Source organism: Anguilla rostrata, chromosome 7, assembly GCF_018555375.3.
Source record: "Anguilla rostrata isolate EN2019 chromosome 7, ASM1855537v3, whole genome shotgun sequence".
NCBI classification, from domain to species: domain Eukaryota; kingdom Metazoa; phylum Chordata; class Actinopteri; order Anguilliformes; family Anguillidae; genus Anguilla; species Anguilla rostrata.
Genome location: NC_057939.1, coordinates 2274784 through 2301095, shown reverse-complemented (window position 1 = coordinate 2301095; position 26312 = coordinate 2274784). Strand labels below are relative to the sequence as shown.

Below are 26312 nucleotides of genomic sequence, written 5' to 3'. Positions count from 1 at the left end.
GAGGAGGCTCAAAACTTCGCTTTTTTTCTTTTTTGCTTTTGACTAGTGTGTTTGCTTTCCAATGTATATTTTATGCATTTCTTCTCTTTTATTTTTTTCTCTTTATTTTATGTGTGTGTATATTCAAGCATGCACTTTGTGTAAAACACATTGGATTTCCATGTATATGAAATGTGCAAAATAATTGAACTTGAACTAGAATTTGAACTTGAACTTTTATGCAGGCTCCTGAATCGATTGCAGAGGCCATGGCACTGAATGCTGATAAATGCACTTTGACGTTCCAAACTCAGGAGACAAAAACGAAGAAGCGTTTACAAAACTTAGAGACCGAAGGGGTTCGTAGGACTGAATCATGGTGCATGCAAATTCTGCAGCTTTTATCAGTACAAATATTGTAACAGGAATTGACGGAACGGTGGACAGTGACGGAAACTCTGAATGGATGTCCGGTTACAAAGCAACCCACTGGCTCCGCGTAATTCTCTCATTCCTGAGCTCACCATTCGCATACATATATCCGTGTTTGTGCCTGCGTGTGTTTGTGCGCGCGCGCGCGTGTGTGTGTGTGAGAGAGAAAGAGGGGGGGTTGTAATCACAGTGCTATCGCCATAATTCACATAATAACACTTTGACTTACAATGACCACATTCTATTTGCGCACGAGCACAGATCAGCCCATTCTTGTTTTTTTAATGATGCAGTCGTGATTGCACCTCACTTTGTAATAGCCCTGCCTCCCTCTGTATGTTTAAATACGGAGGGAGGGAGTATGTGAGGACGGAGTGTAGCACAGTGGGTAAGGAACTAGACTTGTAACCGAAAGGTTGCAGGTTCGATTCCCGGGTAAGGACACTGCCGTTGTACCCTTGAGCAAGGTACTTAACCTGCATTGCTTCAGCATATATCCAGCTGTGTAAATGGATACAATGTAAAAAAAAAAAAAAAATGCTTTGTAAAAGTTGTGTAAGTCGCTCTGGATAAGAGCGTCTGCTGAATGCCTATAATGTAATGTAATGTAAATGCCACAGTGGTGTATGCTGCTGGCTGACCTTTAAAACATCCAAACTTGAGGAACTCCATGATTCTTGTTAAAACGAGATTGAACATAGCTATTTTGTGGCAGGTACTTTAAGATTTATGAAATCTTTATGAAAGTTGGAAATAGAATTAAATTATCTCTATGTATCGTGTTATATGTATTTTAAAATAACTTCAAAAGTGTTGTTCAGAACATCAGATGATGCTCAATAAACGGCTAATAAGCTTAAATCGCTTAAATAGCAGAACTTAACCGGCTTGTTTGTAGGCTATACCACTATAAAACCGCCGGCAATGTAAGGCCTCAGTTGAGTAGCCACCAAGCCCCTGTCTCGCCATCACCAGAACTGTATTCCTATTGGACGGCGGTGGTGTTGAAGCTCGCGAGGTGCCAAACGTCTCTTAGTGTAGAACAGGCTTCCGAAGGCGAGTGCGCCGCGCATTCTCTGGCGAGTAATGGATGTGGATGCGTTGCGCGCTGTCTTCTCTTGCACAGAGCGGATGCTATGCGACTCCGCACATATGGAGTAAAGTCATCTACCATACGAATCTTCCAGCAAACCATGGCGTAACGGGAGAGACATGAGTATCCACACAGAGGACAGTATTAGCCTGTGCAAAAAGGCTCTCCAGATTGTCACGGAGCTTTGTCTCGGGGGGCACGTAGACCGCGAGAAATGCGCGGACATCTTTCCTCTGGAGAGCTCCATACCAGGTAAAGGCCGAAAAGGTAAATTGGACAGAATGTTTGCCTTTTAACCCCTGCTTCTTTCTCTTATTTCTGCTGCTTTTCTCTTACTCTGTAGAAGGTAATGTGCGCGTCAAAGACGAACTTCGTTCGGTCCTGGAGTAGCCTTTCAAAAAATCTGAGTTTAATAACTTTTTGTTTTTTAAGGGGGGCGGGATACCTACGCCAAAATGCCAGTCTGTTGGTAATCGGAAGACAACATGCAGCGGATGTAGCTTTTATTTCCTTAATTTTAATTAAGCTCAAAACTTGATATTATCTAAAGAATACATGAGAAAAACATTTTATTTGATACCGCTCGATTTCTTCGTTCGTCAGTTTTGTATTATCCAAACTTGCGGGATTTGGTTTTGCTGTGCAGAGATAAAGGAACATTTTATCGTTTGTTTTTAATACCGTATTATATTCAAATATGAGATACAGCGGAACTTACGGCTGTTACGCAACAGGTGTCTGGACGCCTGTACATGCATGCTTTATTTGGCTGTTTATAAGACGTATGCTTGCTGAGGTATCAGAAAAACGAGTATCATATTACAGCATGAGAGAATACTTGTGCCGGGAAATTGGAAAAATATCTAACATGTAAAAATATACATTTTAACTATAGTTTTACTAGAATTTTACTTTAAATTGTTTACGCGTACTGATGCTCTTGTCAGCCACTCGAATTCTTGAAACGACGAACGGTCTTCCTCTTTGTTTCAATAAGAATATATGAATGAGCGTGGGTGTTCATTCATAGAATCATGTACATATCGCTGCAGTGTCCGTTCCTGTGTTTTGTTTTGTTTTTACACATGAAAACATTAGTTTGTTATATACCGTTCGCAATAATGACAGGACCAGCATGTTCGCGAAAACTGCGTTCCATGCATGATAACAACTGCTGAACTGATTAATGGTGACATTTATTATAATCATTTTTTGTCCTTGGCCGTGAATGACTGATCTTAAAGCGCTCAGCATAGATGCTAATACAAATTAACTATCTAAATACATTAAAGTCATGAAACGCATTAAAATCTGGGTAGCGTTAATTAAATTCCACAAAAGAGAGACAAAACGCCTAAGCAATTTGGCCAAGTAACACCAAAGGTTAACTAAGTATTAAACCTTGAGCGCGGTTGAGGCTACTATTACGTAAACTCCTTAAATGTCATTCTCCATGTAAACCCAAAGTGACAGACATAAAGCACAGAAGCCACCTAACGGGTATATCAGTGCAAAACTATTCGACCTCCGGCTGCGTTGTACTCTAAATAAAGGTGATGCGCCAGATTTGCGCATGACAGATTTGCAGTGACACAGAAGTGCCCGATCAGATTATATTGGTTCCTTCTTGAATTTTCCTGGTAGCAAATATTTGCACTGTTTGCTTGGCAGACATCTTATCCACGGTGACTGAAATGGCTAAAATTAGTTCCGAACACAGAGTGCCACGCTGTGGAGTGAAACTGTCTGTAAATAAGGCACAACACCACAGCCCCTCTCCTACCGTGCGTCGTCTTGCACCACATTAGCCAGCCGCATTGCTGGGAGGAGAGCTAAACCTTTTAACGCAGTTTATCTGAGGAATCATTAGACATCCACGAAAAGAGGAATACAAGGGGGTTCAATCAACTCCACTTAACCCTTTTAGGGCATTCGCAGTTCAGCCAAACCCTCCAGAAAGAGTCAATTGGAGAATTTAATTGGAAATTACGGATAAATTCAAATTGAGTTCTTGAATTTGGGTTAGAATTTGAATTTCAAATGATGACACAATTGAGGATTTGAATTAAAATGAAAGGAAGTGGAATTTAACTGAGTGAAATTCTAATGCCTAATTTATTAGCTGGCTTGTTTAGCGTTGTGGCAACCACTATTTTTTTTTTACAAAAATGCAAATCTTTCATGTTGGATTTAGTGTCCTCTACAGTCTTTAAGCTAAACATACCAACATTCATTACCATAACCTTCCCCATCCATTCTGCTTATGCTTTGCAATGTGCAACTTTTTTCTTTTTTTTCCCCCTATAAAGCCTACACAAAAAGGTCTCAGTGGACTAAACATTAGTCAAACTCTGGTAACTTACCAAACTGGCAACAATTACAGTGGTAAATGAGAATTTTGGCAGGAAATCCAAAGGCTGAATAATACTCATAATAATACAGATGACGTTGCTGATCAAATTACATCTTGTTTAAGCGGTTTTCTACGTGGTCTGTGTAACGGTCTGTGTAGCGATCTGTGTAGCGATCTGTGTAGCGGTCTCTGACAATGACATTTCGAGTTAAAACAGGTTGAGCTTTGACCCATCCTGCTGGATGTGTTGCTATGGTAACGTGTCCTAACGTGTCCTGGACAGCCAAGTGTCAGTCATGATTCAGCCACTGTAGCTAAAATAAGTTAGCGAAAGTTGTGAGCGCCACATGCAAACATGCCCATTAAAAACTGCTAGCTAACTAAGGTTATGAGCCAAAATGGCAGCAGTTGAGCCAGCCGTGGCGATGAGTGCCAGGACTATAGGTCTAGGAGCAGGAGTGACTGACGTCGATTGCTTGAAGCACTCACTCAAAAAACGCAGTTGAAAGGAAGGGCAGTATAATGATATTTCATTAAGCTGAAAAACGCCACCTTCACCTTTAATTTGGGCGGCTGGTGCAAAACAGCAGGTGATTTGAGATGCTTGAGACTGCAGTGTTGCCAAAGTTCATTGCTTAAATGACTTGATGCCATGCCAGAATCTGTTTGGCTGGTTACCCCGGTCTGGTATTATTCACTAGTATTCACTCTGACATCAGACTGAGCGGACTTAAAGGGGCGGTTCATCCAAATATGAAATTAAGATGTTTCCGCTTACCTGGAGCAGTTTCTATCCATCCAGATAGTTCTGCTGAAATGTACTGAGTTTTGTAGCTTTTCACTGCAGCTCACCCTAATAAACGCACACCTCGCGGGTACATTTTGTGTGCCAGCAAAGCACCAAAACATCACATTCAAAAAATTCAACAGCAACGTCTCTTTCTGAATATAATGTCGTGGTCACTTAAGAACATCCACAGAGCTTAATTTGTGCACGGTTTCATGTAGATCTCCGTCTTCTGCAGATACGACACAGAGTAAGTGGAAACACCTTAATTTCATGCTTGGGTGAACTTCCCCTTTAACATGTTACCTATGGCTACTTGTAAGTAATCAAGACTGTAGCTAATGATTATATTTCAGCGGTGTTTGAGGTCGACATCTGGTTAAAACAAGAAGTGTCTCATGCGTAGCCCTGGAACATAATGTAAAGCTGAACTCAGTAGTGTATTTTTCAATACTAAAATTAAACATTGACTAATATTCTGGAAAGTCAAATACCCATCTGTCATATTCATTCTGCCAGTGGGTCTGTGCATACAGTTTGGCTTAAAAGCGCTTTGCTCATGTTGTTTGTTTGAGTTTCCTGTGACCGTACATCTTCACAAACCAGTTAAATGCTGCATGAAAGGGATTTGTCACATCTCTGAATTAATGGCACTTGAAATTAAAGTAGTTTAATGAGCATTTAATGAGAAATATCTAAGTGTCTGTCCTACCACATTCATTCCATTAATATTTGCTTCAATATTTCACCAATATCTGGGCAGAATGTATTACCATTGCGATTTAAAAAATTGAAGCACTGGTCCTTTTTTTTTGCCATCATTTGTGAATTTTGACACCTACACACCTGAGTAATATTCAAGGAAAATATGCTACCTATACACTATCTGTTTTACACATGGATTTTACGTAAGCTAAGTAAGTTTCTCATAGATCATAGATAAAGCTCTCTAGCCTAGCGTTATCTATGATCTCATTAGTCAGATATAGCCCTGACAGATTTGGAGTAAGTATTCCTGGATGGACCTGTTCATGCACGATAATGATCATAAAATGTCTGCCATATTAGGTTTTTTAAATTTTATTTTAAATTTGCATAATATATGAATCTGTCATTTCGCTATGGCCTTTCATGCGCTAAGGTGTTTCTTGGCCAACTTGTACTGAACGTGGTACATAGCATTTGTGCACCTAACCATACCTGTAAATGCTTCTATTAAGTTTGTTTGTCTTCTGTTTTACGTTATATGGAGACTAGTATGGTGCTCTTGGCTGGGCCTATTGCAGAAGAGATGTAATGATTCATTGGTAAATAAGTGTAAGTAGTATAGTAAATAATAAAGTAATAAAATAAGTAAAGATATGAGTTGATAAATGAGTAATGATAATGAGTAATGGTAAGTGAGTAATGAGGCAGGCTGAAGAGCTGTAAGTAAGTGCAAGAAGAGAAGTGTAATAAGTAAAAAAAATAAGAATAAAAGATAATAATAACATAATAATGATAAAAAATAATAATAAAAATAATATCATAAATAAATAAATAAATAAATAAATAAATAAATAAAATAAAATACCTGCGAACCATAAACCAGCTATATTGGACAATAACTTTGGGGGCAGCCAGACAATGAATTTGAGACTGAGCCACAGGGGGTGCCATAAAACTTGAATGTGTTTCTCTATAACGGCTTGATAAAATTTTATGGAATTCACTAGACATATATATTCCAGGACCCTCTATGAGTCACAATTTTTACGTTTGCTTGAAATTTATGGTGGGCATGGTGTATTCCGTAAGAACCCATTTCCCATAAACGCTCATTGTAGTTGATTGCTTGACAGCTTCTGTGGCTGGTAATCCCTTCAACAAATTCTGAAATTTGGTCAGCATGTTGCTTGGAATGACTTGAACATACCAGGAGGCCAGGGAGCATGAAAGTCCACCATAATGAACTTTTGCATAATATTGTAAAACAGTTTTTTCCACCAAGCTTTTTTTTGTTCACAATTAGTACCAAATGTGATGCATAGATTTAGTGTACTAGGTAACCATAAACCAGCTATTTTGGAGAGTAACTATGACAGGTGTGAGCCAATGAGATCAGATTTGGTGTGGCCTATCGCATTAATGGTCATTACCCATCGACCCTTCATCCAATTCTCACAACCCTTGCACTGATTTACCACACGGTAATTTTTCCCAATAAGCCCCACTTTGGCTGGTTAATATTTCCCTAACCAAAAACCAGACATCGATTGTCTTGGATGTGAAACAGTAAATATTCTTCTAATTTCTGCACAATGCACAGAAACGTGAACAAATATCTTTAAACTGAAGAGTATCACAGAATTTACAAATCGCAAGTAAATTCTATGCAACTCTTCAATATGAAGATTTGCTTCAATTAACCTATTATTATTAGAATATTAATAATTGTGCGATTATTAATATTTATTAGTATTACTCCATGTTACATTACGCATTAATTGAAATTATGTTACAAACAGTAGAGTTTCAGCAGCTTTGCTTTTCATCAGTCAAACATATTTTTTTTATTTTAAGACAATGCTAACACAAAAGCTGTGGTACAAATCGCTATAGTCATTTGTAAGGATTAGTCAAATTCTGAAGGCGGGGTCTTATCACTGTGTTTCCAGGTGGAGCATGAGGTAACCTAGGGTGTGCTGGATTATTATAGACAGCATCTTCATCTCATTCTTCTGACTGCTCCTTTTTTCTCTCCTCTGTCTCTCCTGTGTCTCCCTCTGTCTCTCCTGTGTCTCTCCTGTGTCTCCCTCTGTCTCTCCGTGTCTGTCTGTCGCGGGGGGGCTGCTCTGGCGGTCTGTAGACATCTCTGTCAGCCTCCTGGCCGTGGTGGTGGCGTTCTGTGGCCTGGCCCTGTTGGTAGTCTCTCTGTTTGTCTTTTGGAAGCTATGCTGGCCCCTCTGGAGGAGCAAGGCGCTCTCTGCGCACGCGGGCGGCGTCGTCCCGCCCGACGCCTCGCCCCCCCTGCTCCCGGAGGCGCCCCCCCCGGAGGAGAAGAAGCCCCCCGAGCCGGTGGAGGTGAAGGCCAACGGCCGCAGCACGGTCAAACTCCTGGAGGCCGCCATGAAGATCAGCCAGACCTCCCCGGACATCCCCGCGGAGGTGCAGACCGCCCTGAAGGAGAAGCTGGTCAAGCATGCCAAGGTCCAGAGGCAGACCACAGAGCCCACGTCCTCCTCCAGGTACGGCCCGTCGCCCAGGAGAGTCCACAGAGCGTACATAGGGACTACCCATCGCCCGGTAGAGTCCATAGAGCATACATAGGGACTACCCATCGCCCAGGAGTCCATAGAGCGTACATAGGGACTACCCATCGCCCAGTAGAGTCCATAGAGCATACATAGGGACTACCCATCGCCCAGTAGAGTCCACAGAGCATACATAGGGACTACCCATCGCCCAGTAGAGTCCATAGAGCGTACATAGGGACTACCCATCGCCCAGTAGAGTCCATAGAGCATACATAGGGACTACCCATCGCCTAGTAGAGTCCATAGAGTGTACATAGGACACCCATGCCAGTAGAGTCCATAGAGCGTACATAGGGACTACATCGCCAGAGAGTCTGAGATAATAGGGACACCATGCCTAGTAGAGTCCATAGAGTGTACATAGGAACTGGAGAGGGTAGGAGGGGCCAGGCCATAGAGTGTACATAGGGACTGGAGAGGGTAGGAGAGGCCAGGCCATAGAGTGTACATATGGACTGGAGAGGGTAGGAGGAGCCAGGCCATAGAGTGTACATAGGGACTGGAGAGGGTAGCTCTCTCCCAATGACTGAATAATTATGAAGAGTTCGGTGCGCGCTTGTCCTGTTGTTGAGCTGGTCTCGGGCTGCAAACCGTGGCCGGTGAAACGATCGAGGGAAGAGTGTGGAGGAGCTGGGCAAGTGTTCTCCACTCCACAACATGGCCGTGCTGACCATGACGCGTTTCACTACGAGCAGCTTCAACAGGCAGAATGTGCTCCGTCCCATTTCAAACGGGAAGCGAGCTCGGAGTGGTTTGATAGGTTCTGTAACGCTCCGTAGGAGATTATTTAACCAGCGTGTCATGGAGACGGGACACTGAAAGCATGTAATTAGCCTGGTGTCACACATTAGACAACACCACAGAATCAGCAGCGTTAGTAAATGTGTTCCAAAGCGAGATGTTCAGCACAGAGCCTTTCCATTCATAAAGCAGGTTTCTAAATATACAGAAAGATACAGATAAAGATACAGTGGCCTCCAAAATTACTCACACCCTTGGTACAGATGAGCAAGAGGGTAATGAACTATGTTGTATGGAACATAGTCTTTTATATTAACACAGCTGTACAGACATTTTTTTTCCAAAAAGCTACGTCTTGCAATTATTCACAGGCCCTATAATAATTGTAAATAAATTGCACTGACATGCTCCTTTTGAAGATTGTTTCAACCTCAAGCTGTATTTTGGCCTTCTGTTGCTTCCTATTTCACTGGGGTGTGGAAATTAGGTAATACACATGTAAAATTTATGTGTCGTCCATCACCATGGGAAAAGGCAAGGAACTCTCAGAAGCTACAAGACAACGGGAGGGTGACCTTCACAGATCCGGACACAGCTAGAAACAAATAAATAACAAGCAGATAACTGCATAAATCTTTCTTACATAAGAGCATCCCCCTACTCTAGCTCCTCAGTGGTGGAACAAGCTCCCCATTCCTCTACAAACTGCTAAGTCACTGCCCATTTTCCACCGTGGTCTGAAGACACATTCAGACTGTGCCTTGACTAACTCTCACTAACACTACTCTTTTGCAGGGTAACCCTACTCTAGTATCAGTCTCATGTATCACTTGTATCTTGATCTTCTAGCACTTTCATGTTGCATCTTCATCTTGATGTTGTAGCTCTCTCTCATATCTCTTGTAATCATGCCTCACTTCTAGTTTAGGACTTGCTATATCTTTCCTGACTTAGCCTTTGCTTTACTGTGTGAAGTAGGCTTGATGTTCATGGCTATGGAAAACTGAGACTTTATTTTACCTTGCCTGACCTGTGTTCTGCAGTTTTTTCAACGGCCTTCAGAGTATGCACTTATTGTACATCTCTCTGGATAAAAGCGTTGGCCAAATAAAATGTAATGTGCTGTAAAATACTCTGTAATATTGTTTGAGCAGACAGAAAACTCAGCTGCTTGGTCCTCTTCCTCTTCATATTCCTCTTCCCCTCTGACTTATATGCAGCTGCAGCTGCAACCGTTGGCTGTTAATCTCAATTCCAGATGCCCATTGGCTATAAATCTCAATACTAGTTGCTCATTGGCTATAAATCTCAATACCAGATGCTCATTGGCTATACATCTCAATGCCAGATGCTCATTGGCTATACATCTCAATACGAGATGCCCATTGGCTATAAATCTCAATTCCAGATGTTAGTTCGCTGAAAAGAGTATCTGAAAAACTTTTGGGCCCAGGCTTCCTGCATTCTGATTGGTGCAATGGATGTGTTGGGCTGGGATAAGTTTTCATATCGTGCACTCAGCCTCACCTTAAAGACTCTGATGTGCTCATCTGTATGGATCATGGCATAAAACCAGCACCAAAACCAGCACATTTCTCAGGCCACTGTTTAACAGGTTTGCATTATTCATTGCTTCCTGCCTTTGCAGCCATTGAAACACCTTTGTTTGAAACCTCGTCATGTTGCATGCAGATGTCTAGTCTGTCGGCTAACAGGACAGAGGGAGAGTGATTAGATCTATTGCCTCTGACCCACAGTATGCTGTTTGTTTTCAGATAATTATTCAGCATTGCACAGACAGCGCTGCAGCTTTTGGCTATATGCCTTTCATCTTCTATTATGAAGGAACAATTAAAATATTTGGACAGAAAGGGTGTGCATATGCATAAGCATCAGCGGCATATGCTGGTTATATTGCTGAAGACTGAGATTTTGCTAATGGGCTGGCTGACATTTTACATCGATGTTGGGTGTTTTGAAAAATGGGGGAGGAGAAGTGTTGTAGGCTGTGTGGTGCACGTCGCAGACACAGTGGTTTGATGACCATAAAAGGTGGTTTAAATAGTTCAGAATCCTAATGGTAGACTTAGTGCAGGTTTTATGTCTTAAGAGGTATATTTTAAGAAAGAAACTGAAACATTGCATTGTGAGGTATAAGCAAGAACACAACATGCATTGCTATTTGTCTGTTATAGCTTTTAAAAACCACATTTACCATGTTGTAGGCTGCAAAGGACGCCACGACTGGCCTAGGTCTGCCGGAAAAGATGGCTTTTCTATAGACACAGTTTGAAAAGATTTGATTGAAAAAAGATTGATATTTGAGCCACTGTTAAAAGTCAGTGCTGTGCAGAGTGATGTCTTTTCAAAAAGACGTGTTCTTTTACCTTGAGGACCAACACTTATGGTCTTACATCCTTGAAAGGGTTCTCAGGTATACCAAATATCTGGCACTACTGCTAAACTGCCTTTTACAAAATGAAGGACCGTAGGTGTAAATCTTTTTATTGAAAAGCCTGTTTCAGTAAAGAATTAAATCAAATGCCTGGCCTTTCAAATCAAAGCTGAGTAAAAACTGCGGACGTATATGCAGAACACACTTTTCCTTCAAGGGTCACAGAGCTATGAAGTCGCATGATTCTAGTGGTGAGACGGTCAGATCATGCAATACCAACCAGTACATCATCAACATGCAAACCTTGCGTGAACCCTCACTGTTGACCTCGTGAACCCTCACTGCTGACCTCATGTGAACCCTCACTGTTGACCTCATGTGAACCCTCACTGTTGACCTCATGTGAACCCTCACTGTTGACCTGGCATGCACCATCGCTGTTGACCTGGCATACGCCCTCACTGTTGACCTTGCATACGCCCTCACTTTTGACATGGCATACACCCTCACTGTTGACCTCAAGTGACCCCTTGCTGTTGACTTCGCATATGCCCCCTCTGTTGACCTTGTATGACCCCTCACTGTTGACCCCCGGCATGACCCCTCGCTGTTGTAGTTCACAGCTCAGCAGGCGCTGTAATGAGGAGGAAGCGGCTGAGGGCAAAGGTCGGTGTTTTTCACTGATACGAGGGGTCAAGTCACGTGGTCGACTCACGAGGAGTACAGAATCAGTATCATGATATCCATGGCAGAATAAAGCTCGAGCTGGGCATAAGTGGGGGCAAAGGCCCCTATAAACACATGGCTGTAATGTCTTGCAGCTGTAGAGTATGCGTGGAACCACAAGACGGTTTTGTTAATGGGTTAACAGTGTTTGCATAAAAACACTGCAGACATCCTTGATAAAAACATTGAGCAACTTCATAGGCGAAGCACACATTTGGCCTGATTCAAAGCAGGTTCGATTGAAACCTTTTCCTTCTGAATCAAATATTTCAGCCACTGAATAGATGGTGTGGAAAGGAAAATTTTTTTTCCTGTACACAGAAGCTACCGCCACACTGTGAAAAGGGTCAGGCCTGGGGCTGCTGAGTTCCTCAGGGCTGAATCTCGGGCGTGCCTCTGTCAGAACGAAAAGGTCATTAATGCAGTAGTCAGACATCTCTTATTGAAAGGTAGCCTACCACTGCATCTATTCCACCCTCTCATTTTCCACCATAGCATTAACACGGGTAGCAGGAGGGCGGTGGGTAGGGACGGGTGGAATGCTGGTGATCGGCCGTGTTTCCAAAGGGGGCGGGGGGGGTGAACCCTTTTTTTGGGCATTTTCATAGCAGCGGGCATGGCTCTGAGCTCCAGGGTGAGGAAGCTGAGAGAGTCCACACGCTGCAGGCTGAAGGCCTCCTCTCTAAAGCATATCCGTTCACCGCCTTGCGCTGTTATGAGCAGGGTGATACCTTGTCTAATTTAACCCCGCCATTAACAGACACCCAGCACAGCCGTTTTCATTATGGACTATGAACGTATAGCCCTGGTAATTTGGGGTGAGGTACCTGTGGAAAAATTTGGGGTGAGCTGCCCAGTGAACTGGAGTTTGTGTCTGGTGGGCCCAAGACAAACAGTCATAAATCATGACTCGGTACAACATGCATGAAAGTCAAAGGTGTAACCCTCCACGCCACTAACGCCCTGGTTTTCATTGTTTTATCCCGCAGTGATTTAATGGTACCTTTATATGTTCAACATCAAAATGAGCCGTACAGAGAAATTATCACAAATTATCAAGCATAAGATTATTAGAGATGGAAAAAAAGACGCTCTGTCAGAAATCTCAGACTCTCTAAAAGATTTATCATGGTGTCCGATGCCATATGGCTTCTAAATCAGTTCCTGGGAATTGAGGTTTTGACAGCTGCCTTCAACATTCAACATTAAAAATGTTTTAATTAATTAAATTTTTTTTAATGAATTTCTTTTTTTCTGAATGTTGAATTTTTTTCAACATTCGTGTCCTGGATAATCTTCAGGACATTGTTTTTATAAAAATATGGTTTGGTGCTATACCTGCTGTATGATGAATTGAATGTAAAGTAAAAATTAAAAAAAACATACGTACAATTTGCAGCAGGTATTCCAGCTTCTTTGACTGATGAAGCATTGTTACCTTTTCTGAAACTGAATCTGATAATCTTATGCCCTGATGGTGTCTTTGAGTGATGGTGAGGATGTGGAACAGGCTTGAATGCACAGAATCCACACCATAGAAATGCGTGCGTTTTTAAAATCTAGTACAGAACCTTTTTTTCAGGGTAAAAAGTGTTGTACAATAAACATTAATGCAAACTATATCTTAGAGACAAAATGCAAATCAATGCTTTGGCCCGGCGAATGTCGCCTAGACGTTCATAATTATTCCCTGAATCTTTTAAGGATGCAACCAGCCAGCCTAAAAGTCATCTGCTGGTTGGCTTAAATGCACAAACACCAGTGAAAAATCATGAGAACCAGGTTGTCTCTGCTAGAATGGCATGTTGTTTATGTGCTCAATAAAAAGCGATACTATGTCTGCCTGTATTAAACGGAATTGGCTGCTTTTAAAAGCGCTGTTTGACAGCAATATTTCTGCAAGGTCATTTTAAATTTTAGTAAGCACAGAGGCAACAGAAAGGGCATTTTACTCTCATAAGAATATTCCTAGGTTAATGAAGGAGTTTGATACCTAAAGTGATCAAATGAGTCCGTTGTGCAAATAGTTGTGACATCTCGACAAACTTGGAGCACCGGGGGCACATCTGTATAAACAAGGGCGTCCGAAAAACATTTTGCAACAAGTTACCAGTTGGGCGATTTAGCGGCTCATTAAAGAAGAGCTCAAAGAAAGCGCTGTGATGTCTCTGGGAAACAGACACTAGGTGAGAATCTGTGTTAAACACGTGTGTGTGTTGCTTTCCCACAGTGGTGTTTTCTTGGATTACTTTAGAAGATTTCAAACTATTAGCTGGGCCTCCCAGTTTTGTATCACCTGTAAATTTGACTAATGTACTTTCTATGTCCCTGTCGAGATCATTGATATAAATGAGGAAGAGCAGTGGTCCCAGCACCGATCCTTGTGGGACTCCACTTCCCACAGTTCCCTTATCAGATAATATCCCTCCTACTACTACTCTTTGTGCTTTACCCTGCAGCCAGTTCCAAATCCACTCTGAAATACCTCCTCTAATTCCTACGGTCTTAATTTCATTAACAGGTTTCTCATGTGGTACCTTATCAAATGCCTTTTGGAAATCTAAGTATATAAAATCATAAGCCTTGTTATAATCAAAACACTTGGTAGCTTCTTCAAAGAATACCAGACGGTGTATCAGGCATGACCTACCCTTGTTAAAGCCATGCTGGCTATCCCTTAGGATGTTATTTTCAAGAAACACTTCTAACTTGTCCATAATGATAGATTACAGTATTGTACATGTGATGGAAGTTAAACTGACAGGCCTGTAGCCTCCTGGATCAGTACGGTCCGCTTTCTTATATACTGGTATTATATAACCTTGCTTCCAGTCCTCAGGTGTTTCTCCAGTTTCTAAGCACAGTCTAAAATACCTGCCAGTGGTTTAAAGATGATCTCTGCTAACTCTTTGAGTACCCTTGGGTATATGCCATCAGAACCTGCTGCCTTATTTGTCTTCAGTTTACGTGATTTATCCAGTACTTTTTGTAGAACAGCACAGTCAGGACTATAAAGACTTTTATTCTGATGTAACCGTCCCTAGAATCACTGATTAATTTGTCTACAGGAGAAAAAAAAATGCACCATCAATTTCACCATCAAGATGGCTCTGAGAAGTCACTTGGTATCTTGGAATTTCGAGGATGCAAGTGGTCTTTTACGTCTTACGTTTGGGGAGAGGAAGACAAGAGCCCCAGGGCTGCCACGGGTCCCCTATAATCTGCGAAGGCCGCCCCCTCTATTTAAAGTAAACGAGCCGCGCTGCCATGGCAACGATTGTAAACGACCCCAGTAATTAAACAATCAGTGCCTTATCTCTTTGTTCTGGTGGCTGTGCTTAACGAGGACATTCGCAATTAGAGACGGGGCCGAGTGGAACTGATGTGCGTCCTACGGGGACCTGCCAAACAGCTGCGTCCCTCTCCCAGAGCGGGCCCATTACAGACACCTTTTTTAGCTCCCTATTAGGGCCTCTTAAAGGTCAAGATCTCGGCGTAATCTGCGCTTCAGCCGGGCGCAGGCAAAGGGCACACGAATCTATTCGAGACGTCAGTGATTAGAAAGGGGCGTACCAGGCTTCCATTTAAAGGGTCGACTCATTGGTTCAGCACGTCTCTGGATCTGCGTGTCATCTGGGTAGCGGACCACATGCGCACTCGCCCGATCGCCAGATCTCCAAAAGCCAGCAGCAGAATTGATTCTTATGAGCGTAGCAATAGCGCATATCATTTCCATTGCATGCACAACTGCAGGAGAAGTCAAGTGGATCGCAGTGTTAAAGAGTCTTGGCGTTAATGTCAGGAGTGCTTGTCACAGTGTTCTTGGCGGAGCATGGATAATGAAAACCATCTGCTGGTGGAACCTATTCAGCCCTGATAGAGAATGAATTTTGGGCTGTGCTTTTCAGCACAATTAGGAGCCGCAACTAAAACTGAGCATCGTCTGCGCGGTCGCTGTTTCAGGCAAAGGGGAGCTTTCTTCAAAACCCTCCTTTGGTGTAATTAAGTTGGGTGCGACGCACAGCTTGTGGATAAACTTGAGAATTTGTTTCGTGTTTCTATTTCTGTATGTCGATGATGCCAAGTTACAGCTGAGCTTTCACCAAAGTTCCCTGAAACTAAGCACGTCGTTTTCCAAAGCAGTGCTGCCAATGTTTTTCCAAAGCCTGCATCCATTATATCTGCATCATTTGAATGCCATCAACTGCAAAAGAAAAAACAATTTAAAGTATTTTTACAAGAACCCCAGGGGATGTGTTAGGTGGATTTGCAAAAAAAATAAATGAATAAAGAAAATCAAGGATTATCATTCAAATGCTTTGTACACTTAAAAGTGTTTTGCACATTCAAACAGTTTCCTGAGTATTTGCTTGAAGGTGTGTTTTCAGGCTGTTTTAAATATCACCGCAGGAGTTTTGAAATAATAACAGTGTGTTAGTGGACCTGGTGTGAACCTGTATGTGTCCTCGAGCGAAGCTGGTCTCTTTTCAAAAAGTGTGGATTTAAGAGCAAAATGCTGGTTAAAATAAACACAAAAGACGGGGGTGAAATCTGAGATTAGATTCACGCTGAATCAGTCTGTGGAATTCAGATAGAAACACAGCAAGAAACCCACACGTGGCCCTCAAAAATAGCATCGGATAAAAACACGATGCTGAAATTAAAACATGACCAAATAACGCCGATTTGCCCATTTTAATGCTGTTGGTCAGTATTAAAGAAGATTCCTAAATGTCTTGCATCCATAATTATTAATTCATAAAATTATCATTCATTTAATAAATAAAAGCACATTATTAAAATCAATTCAATATTGAAATCTCTCTTTTCAGGGAAAGAAGATGGCTACTATGTCTCAAGGAAAGTCGTTGCATTTACGCCACCACTTTTATCTGGAAAATGCAATTTCTAAACTGTGAATTCGCAAAAGCCCTTCGATTAATATTTTCAGTTGAACATCACAGCTTTTTAAAAATTCTGTAACAATCTCAGGGCACTGAAGTTGAAAGATCTAGTGTACACATTATGGCCTTCGAGAGAGAGAGAGAGAGAGCGAGAGAGAGAGACGATATAATCGATATGATGAACTTGTTCGTGGTCCACGCTGTATTACATTGTTATTACGTGGCCTTCTCTGGTTGCCTTGACAATAGACTCTCACTCTCTCACTCTCTCACTCTCTCACTCTCTCACTCTCTCACTCTCTCACTCTCTCACTCTCTCACTCTCTCACTCAGCATCAAAGGGAATGTCCTCAGGCAATTAAAAGCTACAATGCGGCCCTTATCCAAGCATACAGGTCTGGGCTGTTTCCTCTCCTTTACATCATTTAAATGATGTAAAATTTAAATACACGTATAGTCTGCTGTTGCTTGTTCCCTTGGGTTATCTTTTACTGAGGCGGTGGGGGGGGGGGGAGCTTAAAAGGGGATAATTAATAGCAGAGAGAGCTGGATCTCGAGCTGCCGTACCCTAAAATGTGTGACTTGCCCAACGGCACTCAGAATGTAATTCCAAATGGCAAGGTGACGCTGTCATAATCTGAATAGTTTAGTGTTTATTATAAATAGTTTAGTGTTTATTATAATTAAACTCTTCAGAGACAGCGGCCACCAGAACAGATTATTTTTTATTTACCATAGAATGACTCAGTGTGCTATATACCATAGAATGACTGTATGCCTCAATTTCCATAGGTCTTTTGGGAGAGGGAGAGGGGAAAGCTGGGTATCCAGCATAATCACTGAAATAAGCAGTTGGACTGTGGGTCCGCTCTGATCAGTAAAAGAGCTCGAACCTTTCTGGAAAAATTCAAGACAAAGTAAAACCCTAAGGGTGGATAAAAGAGTCCAAATCATTGTTGATAACGATGTTCTAACCTTGGCATCTTTTTCCGAAGATCTTGTCAAACAATGGCGTGCTGTCATCCCTGATCATTCAGTAGGCAGACAGTTCCAGTACCACAATACCATTTTCTTTTCAACTGAAATGTTTTTGTTGCCGTTCAAATTCAATTATTCACGAAGCACACATTTTGTAATGCGTTCTCTTTTTTAAACTTTTTCTCCAAATGTGCAATTTCCAGCCCTGTTCTCCAGGCATGCTCATTACGGCAGTCTCGCCCGTCAGCTGGAGAACTTGTGCTTTCTGGGAAAAAAAAAAAACAGGTCAGGTTGTGCTTCTGCTTTATTTCACACTGCAGTTCACTAGTTGAGCTTGCACGGACATGAGTTGGAGGAAGACTCTCCCCCAAAATTTTCAGGTGGCCCCACGTGGGTTTTTTCAACCCACAGTTTGGGTAACTGGGCCCAGGGCTAAGATAAGATACACTTTTACTGAACCCCATGCGGTAATTTTTCCTCTGCATTTGACCCATCCTTTGTTACTTAGGAGCAGTGGGAGCTGCCTCTCTTGTGCTGTGCCCGGGGACCAACTCCAGTTCTGTGGCCAGTGCCTTCGTCAAGGGCAACTGCAGGAGCGCACCTAACATGCATGTCTTTGAGTGCCTGCCAATCTTTCTCTGCACAGGCACAACTCGTTCCGGCGTCACCTGCCCCGGCAGATGCACGTGTCGAGCGTGGACTTCAGCATGGACAGCCTGCCCATCCGGCAGCCGTCCACCAGCATCGGCCGCATCAAGCCCGAGCTCTACAAGCAGAAGTCCGTGGACTCGGAGGAGGAGGCCAAGGAGAAGGTGGAGACCTGCGGCAAGCTCAGCTTCTCCTTGCGCTACGACCACGAGGAGGGCGCCCTGCTGGTGGAGATCCTGAAGGCCCTGGAACTGCCGGCCAAGGACTTCACCGGCACCTCGGACCCCTACGTGAAGATCTACCTGCTGCCCGAGAGGAAGAAGAAGTTCCAGACGCGCGTTCACCGCAAGACGCTAAACCCGGTGTTCAACGAGACCTTCCAGTTCCCCGTGGAGTACGATCAGCTGAGCAACCGCAAGCTGCACTTCAGCGTCTACGACTTCGACCGCTTCACCAGCCACGACATGATCGGCGAGGTGGTCGTGGACAACCTGTTCGAGCTGTCTGACCTCTCCCGGGAGGCCATCGTGTGGAAGGACATCCACTGCGCCACGACGGTGAGTCGGAGTTCTCCTGCGCGAACGTCTGCTCAGAATCTCCGCCCACAGCCCAGAGAGGACTGCTCTCGGGCTACATGTAGGGTCTAAAAGAGAACTCGATTTCTCAACACTTCTATGAATTTGAGAGAGAGAAAATTGTTTCCTAGTACTGGGTCTAAAGTGGGACCCCCCTGCCCTAGTACTGGGATTAACATGGGGCTCCCTGCCCTAGTACTGGGTCTAAAATGCCCCCCCCCGACCTAGTACTAGGTCTAAAGTGGGACCCCCTGCCCTAGTACTGGATCTACAGTGGGACCCCCCTGCCCTAGTGCTGGGTCTAAAGTGGGGACCCCCTGCCTTAGTATTGGGATTAACGTGGGACTCCCCTGCCCTAGTACTGGGTCTAAAGTGCCCCCCTGCCCTAGTACTGGGTCTAAAGTGGGCCCCCCTGCCCTAGTACTGGGTCTAAAGTGGGACCCCTGCCCTAGTACTGGGTCTAAAATGGGCCCCCCCGACCTAGTACTGGGTCTAAAGTGGGCCCCCCTGCCCTAGTATTGGGATTAACGTGGGACCCCCCTGCCCTAGTACTGGGTCTAAAGTGGGGACCCCTTGCCCTGAGATGCAGTACGTAGCGGGGGCCCCTCTCCAGTGCTCTCGCTCCTTTGTCCAGCAGGAGAGCGTGGACCTGGGGGAGATCATGTACTCACTGTGCTACCTGCCCACGGCCGGGAGGATGACCCTCACCGTCATAAAGTGCCGCAACCTGAAAGCCATGGACATCACCGGCTCCTCAGGTAACCGCTGCCGTGCCAAACTGCACCGATCTTTCGATTTGGTAGTGGAGGTTATTAAAATGCAGAGTACAGACTTATCTCCAAGAGTGACAACATATCCAAGTCTAATACGAAAAGTTGTTCAAGCAACACTAAGTAATTACACAATTACTCAAGTTAGACTTTCACATTTTTGGGTTTGTGAAGCCTCTTTCTTGCATAACGACAGGACACCAGCATGTAGACATGTTTCATGTTCGCTAGTAGAGGGTTCTGGGTAACGTTCGGCCCGATTGCCGTTTCTCAGACCCGTATGTGAAGGTGTCCCTGATATGCGAGGGCCGGCGGCTAAAGAAGCGGAAGACGACCACGAAGAAGAGCACGCTCAATCCCGTGTACAACGAGGCCATCATCTTCGACATCCCGCCCGAGAACGTGGAGCAGGTCAGCCTGTCCATCATGGTGATGGACTACGACCGGTGAGCACTTCCACCGCAACGTGACCTTACACAGCTCTCCCACAAACCCTAATGCCACGCAGCCATTTCACAAGGCCAAATGTGACTGTACGTCCATGACCAGTGCTCTCTGTGAACATCCACATGACTACAAGTAACCGTGAGTCCAACAAACTCCAAGCAGCTGTGTGTCTTAGCGCACAACCAGATTTTACCAGTTTTATAACTCATCAGGCTGGATTAAATCGTAGCCAATAGAACGGCCTCTTTTCGTTCCCTTTAAGAGCCGTGCGCTTGGTGCCCTGGCGTTCTGCCAATTCCCGCGGTCTACCGCTGTCTTTCTGAGTGAGACGTATGGAGTCTCTGAAGCTTGCTGTTAGGAGATCTGCTGAAGTGGTCCAGCTCCTTCTGTTCTGAGTGACAGAACCTGCAGGCTAGATTCAATCAAACACACTTGGGCCTGTATTCAATGCACATACATCCTTTGCTTTGATTTATAAATGCAAGTGTTTCACAAGCTTTGTTTTAGTGCTGGCTGAATTCACCAAACTGTGTTTACATTTACTTCAATAAGTTGCATGTTATTTTGTTGAAAGGAATGTTTGAAGTATGTTTTAATGCCGTTTCAAAAACTTCAAGAACTCAATTTTCAATTTCAGTAATTATTGAGATAATACTGTATATGGCGTAAATGTTGGCCAATAAAAGCATACTATTGCCTTTTAATATCAGCACGTGCCTAATATTTTCTGTTTTGAGAACACAAGAGCATTTTCAGCTATATACCCGTTACTATGCTGCATCTTACACCCCATCAGGTAACATAGAGCTAATGATGCGTATCTGCTTTGTGACTGTAGTTTAGCACAGAATGTACTGTTGATTTTAAATATGTCCTTACATACATACTTTGTCACTGCATTGCTCGTTACCCGTCTGGTCTATCATGTAGACGCGTCCTCTGCGCCAGTTAGCTGAAGTTATTTCTCGGGGCCGGAGGTGAACGTGGTCCGGTCTGTTCGCCGTGCGCTGAGGGCGGGGCCTCTGTGTTGTGTCGTGACAGGGTGGGACACAACGAGGTGATCGGCGTGTGCCGGACGGGCCCGGATGCGGAAGGCCTGGGGCGTGACCACTGGAACGAGATGCTGGCCTACCCTCGCAAGCCAATCACGCACTGGCACGCCCTCGGAGAGGTACCGTGGTCTCCCGTACCTCCCTCAGCACCGCACGACCCCCCCGTGTGAAGGGCGGCGTCTGGGGTCTTAAATCAAATCAAATATATTTTATTTCTATAGTGCTGTTTTACCGAAAACTGCCACAAAGATGTTTTACATTGTAGCATAAAGGTGTAAAAACCAGGCCTGAACTCCCAAATAGCAAGAACATGAGGTAGGTTTTTAAAAAAACTCCTAAGTGGGGAGAAAAACCCTGAAACCATGGCAAGAAAAAACTTACATCGTAAGTTCTTCAACGTAAGTGCGGGACCAATTCAGCTTAAACCGAAAATGGTCCTAAATCACTTCACAGCCTAAGTGTGAAAAGACGGATATTGGGCTAAAGTACAGTGAGGAGCCCAGACTGTTGCCTAACTCCTTAACTGCCGACGATGCTGACGAGAACAGGACAAGCTACTGATACGACCCCGGCTGAAAAGAGCCATAGCATACAGTCAAACGCAAACATGGGGCCAGTTACAAATGAGTTCATTAATGTATTAAAATGAATAGTGAAGAAGTGAAGTGCGGCTGTTGGCTACAGCTTTCACAGGCATCACATGACATCAGTAACAGATAGTACTGTGCATCACACACCAAAACCATTTTCTCCAGACAGATAAGCCACACAGCAGCCTCTTCAACAATCAATATATTGAGGGACAAAGTTAAGCCCTAAAGTGCTAGAGTACATGTAAAAAAATAAATAAATAATTACCAGAGCAGTATTTTCCACTGAGCTTTGAGTGCTTTTTGACAACTTTGAGGCATTGTTTCTGTTAGTTTTTTTTTTTAGGTCAGTAGTCCTGCCCGCGTAACTATGGAGAAAATTTGGTTTTCTAGGAAAGTGTTCAATTACGAGCTGATTTCAGATTGCTTGCTTTTAGCTTGTGAGATTGTGAAGAGGTAAACAAAACAAGCACATCCAATCAGATGAAAACTAAACATTCAGGCAGCACTAGGGATGTGCCTTTTATTCAGTCTATAGGCTGTATGAGAGTTAGATTGGTACCTCATTAGTGTGGTTGCTTTAGCAACACACTACCTGTTCTCTTGTATACTTATTAGGCTTATTCTCCTTCAGCCTAAATTTCCTACAGCTTTGAAACTTTATAATGTTCACCTTGGATGTGTCCGAAGCAGCCTGCTAGCCACTGTGTCCTCAAAGTGTGTACTGTCTACTAAGAACACTGTGCTCTGTGTAGGCAGTATGCAAAATGTATCCTCCATACTATTTTACAGACGTACTGTGGAGGTGTCACAGGATGTTCCCGCCTTGATCAGCCATGACCACGTGTGGTTGTTGTTGAAGGGAAAGGTCAGCAATGGCTGAGATATTCAACAGAAATTGGGGGGGTTTTGTTTTCAGAAAATTTGGAAGTGTTAAAAAAAAAAACAAGGCACAGTCTGTTCACATACAGTAGTGCCACTATTTGATAGTCTACAAAATCCAATTAGGTTGTAACGGTCAAAAGGTTACACTGATAAAATTTTAAGATGCTACATGGTAAAACACCGACCACAATATACCTCCCAACGAGCTGTTCTTTATGAAACTGCCGGCTCATGTTCAGCAGTTTGTCTCTTGCCTTGCATCTCGAACCCATGTGTGGACACCACGGCTGTGGCATATGCTGATTAGACATAACTGGCCTACAGTCATGTTTCCTACGACATTGTGAGATTGAAGACAAGAGTTTTAAAAAAAACAGGAAATCCCGAAATTGGTGATTTGTGCGCTAATCTGGTTTGCGTTTGTTTCATACAGTGGGCAGGAAGAGCGACCAGTTTCGACAGTCAGGGATCCTGTCCATCTCCCAAACCTCCACTGACACCATAGCACCATCTGAAGATAACTTCAAGCAAGAACCATACCGCTGCTCCCAAAAAACTCTGATATTCTCTTGGTGGTAGTCAAACTATTTACTTTCGATTTGTGTTGGCTGAAATCGCATTGCTGGTTCTAAAATATCGACCGACTTCAAGTATTACAAATGCTGGACTGTTACCTCGAGGTGAGCAACAGCAGTTTAGAATGCCTCCTGCCTGTGTGATGGGACAACAGATGAAATTTAGCTTGATAGCTAATTCTGGGACAGCAAAATGGCTGCCCACTGTCCCTATCAAACAAACAGATAAATGTTATTTTGATACAGATTTTCCTTTGGGGAGTGTGTGTTATTGATTTCTCGTTGTAAAAGAGGAAAGTGAGCATTTCCAGCGACAAGAATTATATCGTTTTACATCCAAGAAAAGTGTAAACTTGGGTTGTGGTTTCCAGAACATTCTCAAAAGAAAGAATATGAATATTCATAACCATTCATGACGACCGGTTATGGTCAATAGGACTAAATTAATTATGTTGGTCAGCCTTGGGCATCATGACATTTTATATCAGTTGCCATAAGCGACTGAGATAAAGAGTTCTTACGTGTGTACATGTCCTACACATGTGGACATAATACGGTAAATAAGGGACATCTACTTCAAGATCTTCAGGTAACATGCTATTGAGTTATGTACTGTAGCTGATGGGGCGAGGAATTCAATTATTTCTCTTTGTAATACTTGCAATGAATAAGATATTATATTAAATAAGATATTATATTACACAGGACATTGTAATGTAACTTTGAATTCACTTCAGTGTGCATGTTTATTTGGTAATCTGTGCAAATCTTAAATGTTATGTATCTAGAGAAACTATATTTGAGCAGAGTTAAAGCCTACAAATGTCTGGTTTCTCCTATTTTCTCAGTGAGTTTCCAGTTAAAATATTTAAGTATTGGAAAATATTTTTAATACAAGTTGTCTGAAGCAGAAGTTTAGATTGGGTTGTTGCACAATCTTCAATGCATTGCACATAGTGCATAACGTGCTACTGTGTGTGGACTGTACAAAGCTCAGTTATTGTGGATTCGTTTCATATGTATGTACCAAAGTCTAAATTTTGGATTTAGTTTAGATTTGTTTCATAATAATTATGAAAGTAAAGGTATATTTAATTTAAGCAGTGTGCCTATTTATGCTATACATTTCTGATTTAACCTTCAGTACCGGGTTGTCCGGAAAACAATTTAGTCCACCTAAAATATTTTTACCCTTCTATGTACCTACTCCTTGAGTCACAAAGCTATTTTTACTCAAACTGTAGATTGTTGGAAATTTACAACCCTTGTAAAATCTGTTAACTTGTAAAGATATAGATGTGTATGTATATAGGCCTACAGTGCAGTCCGTAAACATTGGGACGGTAACACAATTTCTCTTTGTTTTGGCTCTGTACTCCAGAACATTGGATTTGAAGTGAAACGGACATGAGGTTAAATGGAAATGAGGTTAAAATATAGGCTGTCGGCTTTATTTGAACGTGAAACTTTCTTTTCAGATTATATTTATTTGTCCAATTACCTTTGGTCCTATAAAATTGGGGACTACATTTACAAATGGTTTACAAAAGGTAATTTCTACACAGATCACCTGATTTGGCTGTAAATACCCCAAATTACAGCTGACTGTCTGCAGCGTAGCCTCGTACCCATTGTTTCATTTCACATCCAATGTGCTGGAGTACAGGGCCAAAACCACAAAGATTGTCTTATGAGCTGCACTGTATATATTAATAAAGAGGCAAGTCAGATGATTTTGTCCTTCAGTGTTATAGAAACAGAACTTCCAGTGTTACCAATACAGAACTGGCATTCTGGTTTATGATTGTTGTAGTTAAACTTCCATATGCAAAATAGGCATTTCTGGGCAGGTGCTGATGCTTCTATACATTTTAATTGGTTTTTTTTTTTTTTTACACTAAATTTACACTCAACTGCTTTTTTGTGAAGCAATATGGAAGAAATAGTAGCCAAGAAATGTAGCAGGGTACATTGCGTGCTTTGAAACTGGTGTTATCGCTGTTTTTAAAAAACATTAAATAAGAATAAACACAGTGGTACAAAACCAATGGGGGGGATGTTTTTTTTTTTCCTCTGTGTTACTTGACTGAGCCAATCAATGATAACAGGAAGTGTACAAAGAGAAAATGAACATATACTAATAAGGTACTAATAAACAGTAGTTAGTGAAAAAAATTGGCCAAAAGCAAAACAGGGTGGTTTAAATATGCACTGATGATGAAAAGGCACTGAGACTAATACCATAATGCAGGCAGTGCATTCACATACCACAGCTCCCAGAGTTAATGGCTTTATTGCTCAGTTTTGTTTACTTTCAGTCATCTGGACACATTCATTTTTGCAAAATATTAATCCAAGTCCTTTATTTACAGTAATTATGCAAAAAAAAAAAAAAAATTTTATTGAGAAAACAGACATGACAAATTCAAAAGGGCTGTTGTATAACTCTAGTTGGTCCCTATTAATAATAAATAAATAAATAATTTTAAAAGATTGTTATTTTTTAAAAATGTAGCACGTACTTTAAGTACACTGAGTATGTTTCCTGGTCAGTGAAATCAATGTGCAATGAGAGGATACATATTTCATGTCATATGCCAATGTGTGTTTGTACTGTATGCATATAAAGTCATAGATCAATGGATGTATATATGTATTTAATAGCGACTTTTAAGAAAATTGTCATTAAAATTTGTTAACATTGAAAATGTTCTGTTCATGAACAGTATGTACCCTGTACTGTTTTTCTTTGGATTGTTTAATGATAACTTTTGCCATGTGTTTTTGGACCTACTTTGTACACAGTTTGTCGCCTTTGTGAACATTATAGAGAAACAATTTGCTGAATTTTAAATGTATATTGCACTATGCCACACAGGACATTCCAAGCTGAAGTTTCTGCTTCTTGATGTGTATCGTGTGAATATTTGTCATATAAATATATTGAGCAGCAGCAAGAGCAGTCAAAAGTGTACAGTTTGTGATAACTTTTGTAACAAGTAAGCATTTGAAATATGATTTAAATGTACCTAATTCCTATGTATTTTAATGAGAACATCAAAAATAAACTTCAGTATTGCGATTTC

The 26312-nt window shown here is 42.3% G+C and overlaps 1 protein-coding gene and 1 long non-coding RNA gene across 5 annotated transcripts in view; one reads left to right on the top strand and one right to left on the bottom strand.

The window, feature by feature from the left end:
* The window catches only part of LOC135258753 (uncharacterized), a 43764-nt gene that overhangs the window by 13263 nt on the left and 4189 nt on the right, over positions 1-26312 (bottom strand). The window lies entirely within an intron of this gene.
* Positions 1386-26312, top strand: syt10 (synaptotagmin X). 4 transcript variants are annotated; one of them, XM_064342295.1, is made up of 7 exons: positions 1386-1756; positions 7493-7871; positions 18331-18889; positions 19542-19665; positions 19952-20123; positions 21166-21295; positions 23085-26312. In XM_064342295.1, exons 1-7 carry the CDS (start codon positions 1624-1626, stop codon positions 23154-23156), a joined length of 1569 nt encoding a protein of 522 aa, XP_064198365.1. In that variant the 5' UTR covers positions 1386-1623; the 3' UTR covers positions 23157-26312. The 4 variants fall into 4 exon arrangements, with proteins under 4 accessions (XP_064198365.1, XP_064198363.1, XP_064198364.1 ...); XM_064342293.1 differs by having other exon boundaries at positions 1386-1771; XM_064342294.1 differs by having other exon boundaries at positions 1387-1771; positions 19545-19665.